The following is a 4,905-nucleotide window of genomic DNA, read 5'->3' as shown; positions in this document are numbered from 1 at the left end:
CCAAGAGAACTGGGGCATGGCAGGGCTGGGGCTGCAAAGGGATGCTCTTCTCCATCAGTCTGAGAGGAGGGTGCCCACAAGGGGAGGCAAGTGGGGGCTCATCTTTAGGATGTCCTTCACCCCCTCTCAACTCTCCCCTTCTCTCTCTTTCTTCTCCATCCCATCCTGTGTGGCCGCAGCGGTCTGGACAGTGCCTCCTGCTTCCAGGTGGTTTCCCTGATGCGATCCCTGGCTCAGGGTGGGCGCACCATCATCTGCACCATCCATCAGCCCAGCGCCAAGCTCTTTGAGATGTTTGACAAGGTTTGGCCTGGGCTAGGACACAGGTTTCTTTAGGAGTGCAGGGTCCCTCTGGTGCCAAGACCCAGGAGAGAGGTCATGGGAGGGATGGGCTGCAGGCGTTTGACCTGGGGCTTGTGTGGCACACAGCTGTGATGGCTGGGGTCTGGCAACAGTGCCCCATGTCACTCTAGGACAGGGAGGTGGGTAGGATCAGGTAACAGTGCTCCTGGCTGCTCTACACCTGCTATATCCTGGCTTTTTCTTGCAGCTGTACATCCTGAGCCAGGGCCAGTGCATCTTCAAAGGCATCGTGACAAACCTCATCCCCTACCTGAAGGGTCTTGGCCTCCACTGCCCCACATACCACAACCCTGCTGACTTCAGTGAGTGCCTCTGCCCCAGCTGGGGCCGTGGTGGGGAGCAGAGGGTCACAAGGTCCAAACCCAGTGCCCAAGCCCTAGGGGCTACCTGGCATTCCCCTGGGTTGCCCAGGTAGCAGGGCTGCCCGTGCCTTTCCTGTTGGGTGCTGGCTGGGCAGTGCTGCTGTGTGGTGCAGCATCGCAGGGTGGGGGTTTTACTGGGCTCCCATCCCCCTGGTCTGGCCAGGCTGAACAAAGTGATGGCAAGGGCTGGCTCAGCACTTCTCAGGGGTCCTGTCTTCTTCCACAGTTATTGAGGTGGCCTCAGGAGAGTATGGGGACCTCAACCCTGTCCTGTTCCGTGCTGTCCAGAATGGCATGTGCACTATGGCTGAGAAGAAGAGCAGCCCTGACAAGGCAGATCCATCCTGCCCGGGACACTGTGTGACGGTGAGTGGGGATGAGAGGAGCCTCCTGTGGTGACAGGGAGTGGCAAGTAACAGGGTGCCCACTCAGGGACACCTCAGTCTCCCCTGTCCCACAATGCACGGATATCCTATGGTGCCTAGAGCCCCTTGGACACGACGGGGAGTGTGGAGGTGTTCAGCCAGCCTCCGCTTGTCTTGAGCAACAGCTCTGTGCTTGCAGCTGACAGTGCCTGTTCTCACCAGGGGTGCTCAGCAGGGCCACCCTGAGAGCATTTGGGTGCTGTTCTGGTAGGGAGTTCATGTTGTGAAATTGACCCATGTCCCTGACTTGCCCATGGTCTTGCAGGACACGGACCACATCGAGAGCCACACGTTTGCCACCAGCACTTCAACTCAGTTCTGCATCCTCTTCAAGAGAACCTTTATCTGCATCCTGAGGGACACGGTGAGGGCAGGGTGGGCTGGGCCTGGGCTGAGGGGATGTGGCCTGTCAGTCACTGGGGCCAGGCAGAGACAAGAGTTGAATGGGGGCTCACCCTTGAGGGGCAGGCAGGCTGTCCTCTGCTCCCCTGGGATGCTCATGGGATGTGGCCCTGCCTCACTGAGCTCCTGTACCCTCTCTGCCTGCAGGTACTGACCCACCTGCGGTTCATGTCCCACATCTGCATTGGGGTGCTGATCGGGCTGCTCTACCTGCACATTGGCAACGATGCAGGCAAAGTCTTCAACAACACTGGCTTTCTCTTCTTCTCCATGCTCTTCCTCATGTTTGCTGCACTGATGCCCACTATCCTCACCTGTAAGGACCTCCTTCCCCCAAAACCCATTCATGGTTCCTGACCCCTGGGGCAGAGCAGGGTGCTCCAGCTGTGTGGGAATGTATCTGCTGGGCAGTGTATGATGGAGCCAGATGAATTGGACAGAAGTGGAGGGGGAAAAAAGAGGAGAGGAAAAAGTTTCAAACAAAGAAGAGGGGGGAAGCTTCTGTTTGGGTATATTGCAGTTTTGCCCTTTATTTAATGCTTGACTACAGTGTACTTCCTGACTCAAAGCAGAATGCTGGAATATTTTTATATTTTTTTTTTTGCTGAGAAGATGTCTGTAAAGCTGCATTTTCAGCTGCTTCATCTCTCTTTCACTTCCTCAAAGAATTTTACCTAAAAACCCCCAGCCAAGCTGACTTTTCCATGCAGAAACCTCCCGTATTGGTCATTGACTTTTTTTCTCTGGCAAATATTTGAGCACCCACTCGGGGAGCAGGCAGGAGGCTGCCTGGTGCTCTGTGCTGGGGAAGGTGGGAGTGGGGGCTGGAGCAGCCCAGCCCAGGGCACTGCTGGCTGCTAACTCCTTGTTTCCATGCAGTCCCCCAGGAGATGTCTGTATTTGTTCGAGAGCACTTGAACTACTGGTACAGCCTGAAAGCCTATTATCTGGCAAAGACCATGGCAGATGTGCCCTTCCAGGTGAGCTTTGGGCTGGACTAAAGTGTGACCCCAATGCTGATGTGCCTTCCTTGGCACGATAACCCAGTACCCTGGGCTGACCTTTGAGGGGGTCCCTGCAGCTCTTCATCCTTCAGGGAGGTTCTGTGGGGTCCAGCAGAGCAGTTTCTTTGCTTTGCCTCTCTGCAGGTGATCTGCCCCATCGCGTACTGCAGCATCGTGTACTGGATGACGGGCCAGCCACCTGAAGCCACGCGCTTCCTCCTTTTCTCTGCCCTGGCCACCGCCACAGCCCTGGTGGCCCAGTCCCTGGGGCTTCTTATTGGAGCTGCTTCCACTTCGCCACAGGTCAGTTGGGGCCCTGGCTTTGCCTGTTTTATGGCGATGGGAGAAGAGTTGCAGGGGGTCCTACAATAAGGAGGGGTGGAAGGAATTGTTGGCCATAGGCAGGCATGTGAGTGCCACAGGCAGTGTGCCCGTGGACAGGGACATGATACCTCTGCTCCCCAGGTGGCCACCTTTGTGGGACCCGTCACTGCCATCCCTGTCCTGCTCTTCTCGGGCTTCTTCGTCAGCTTCAAGACCATCCCCACCTACCTGCAGTGGAGCTCCTACGTCTCCTATGTCAGGTGGGACCCCACATTCTGGACAGAAGCTCCCTACCCTGGGCTCCTATGGGCTGGGGAGAGAATGGGGCTGCCTGAGGCACACAGTGACTCTCGTGGTATGCTCTGCCCTAGGTATGGCTTTGAGGGCGTCATTCTCACCATCTATGCCATGGAGCGTGAGGACCTGGAATGCCTCGAGGACTTCTGCCCTTTCCAGAAACCCATCAAGATCCTGCAGGAGCTGGATGTGGAGGAGGCCAAGCTTTACCTGGACTTCCTCATCTTGGGCGTATTCTTCATCATCCTGCGGCTCCTGGCTTACCTGGTCCTCAGGTACAAAGTCAAATCAGAGAGATAAAGGGGTTGTGGGGCCCCAGTGCCATTCCCGGGCCTGGCCTGCTGTGAGAGATGTTCTGCAGATGGACACAGTGCTCCTTAGCAGGTCACAGACCGCAGTGGAGGCGTCAGTAGGTGCCAGCCAGGCCTGGCTCAGTCGAGAAGGGTTTTGAGACATCTCGGAACTGTTTTAACCTTTCCACACACTCTTCATTGCAAAAGTTTTGTACAGCCCTGGCACGTGCCACCCTCTCCCCCAGGACTGCCAACCCCCATGGAGCTTGGGTCCCCTCTTGTCTACCCTCTCTGGCACTGCCCTTCTCCGCCAAACTCATTGGGACACTGGGGACAGTCCCATGGAGGTGACTGTCTGCCAAGCAAGGCTGAGAGGAGAGAACTGCTCTGGGCAGCAGGGGAGCGGTGCTCTGGGGCTCTGCCTGAGCCTGGGGCTGAAGCTGGGAGGAGACACCTGCAGAGCATGGATCGATAGCAGCACGTAGCCCCGCTGCTCACCCTGGCCAGCAGCATGTGCCTCAGTGCTGAGAAGAACCCAAAGATGCAATAGGCCGAGTTGCATAAGGCTTTACTGTTTCCTGTCACCGTAGCTGGAGAAATTGCTGCATCCCCTTTTTCTTTCTGCACAAATCCTCCTCCTTTTTTTTTTTTTTTTTTCTTTTTTCTTTTCTTTCTTTTTTTTATAAGCCCCACGACTTCCCAGTCTGCACGGAGGGGAAAGGGAGCCAGCAGACAGAGAAAGACTTGGGGCTTTGTCTCAGTTCTGCTCATATGCCATCCTCAGAGATGGGATCTTCAAACCTGGGGATGTGGTAGGGTCTGTGGGAATGAGACAGTATTCTCAAATCTTAGGGAGTCTCATGTTCAGTCCCTGTTGTCTTTGGGGTCTGAGCCAGAGGATAAAATCAACCAACATAGAGAGAAGTGACTGGTCCCTTCCAGTGCTGCATGGAGCCGGGAGGATTTAGGCTCCCACACCCTGCCAGTGCCAGGCAGCTGAAAAGCAGGGCTGGGCTCAGCCATGCCATCACTGGAGCCTCTGCTGCAGGAGAAGAGCTGGTCCTGAGCCCTTCCCTTGCACCATCTCGCTCCTCACCCCTCTTCCTCTGGCACAACCGTGGATGTCTCAGCAGAACAGGATGAGCCTTGCTCAGCATTGGCTGTGCAAGGGCAGGATGCCAGCCCCAGAGACGCCTGACCTCATCACAGTGCAAACCTCCCAGGGTACCACTGTGGAGAAGGGGGTCCCAGCAGTGCCAGAACTGGAAAGCAGGTGAGATCTCAGAGCAGTTTGTTTGCGTTGGATGACCCTGACACTGGGAAGGGCTTTGCACTTTGTGACTGGTATCAGGAAAAGGTCCCTTTTGGCAAGTATCTCTGGTGGGTCATCCAAAGTCACCTGCCCCTCCACACCCCTTGTGGAGGGAGGGCATTT

At 56.0% G+C, this 4,905-nt stretch overlaps 1 protein-coding gene across 1 annotated transcript in view; it reads left to right on the top strand.

The window, feature by feature from the left end:
* ABCG4 (ATP binding cassette subfamily G member 4) overlaps positions 1–3,477 on the top strand; it is an 8,852-nt gene extending 5,375 nt beyond the window's left edge. The window contains exons 7-15 of the mRNA XM_010165916.2: positions 180–303; positions 551–665; positions 952–1,091; positions 1,416–1,514; positions 1,700–1,868; positions 2,432–2,532; positions 2,701–2,859; positions 3,022–3,140; positions 3,252–3,477. Coding sequence (XP_010164218.1) covers positions 180–303; positions 551–665; positions 952–1,091; positions 1,416–1,514; positions 1,700–1,868; positions 2,432–2,532; positions 2,701–2,859; positions 3,022–3,140; positions 3,252–3,477 — 1,252 coding nt within the window. The remainder of the gene's footprint in view (positions 1–179; positions 304–550; positions 666–951; positions 1,092–1,415; positions 1,515–1,699; positions 1,869–2,431; positions 2,533–2,700; positions 2,860–3,021; positions 3,141–3,251) is intronic.
* The last annotated feature ends 1,428 nt before the right edge of the window (positions 3,478–4,905 follow it).

Source organism: Antrostomus carolinensis, unplaced genomic scaffold, assembly GCF_000700745.2.
Source record: "Antrostomus carolinensis isolate BGI_N321 unplaced genomic scaffold, ASM70074v2 scaffold16594, whole genome shotgun sequence".
Classification (NCBI taxonomy): Eukaryota; Metazoa; Chordata; class Aves; order Caprimulgiformes; family Caprimulgidae; genus Antrostomus; species Antrostomus carolinensis.
Note: the sequence above shows the minus strand (reverse complement) of the source record. Positions and strands in the feature narration are given on the sequence as shown.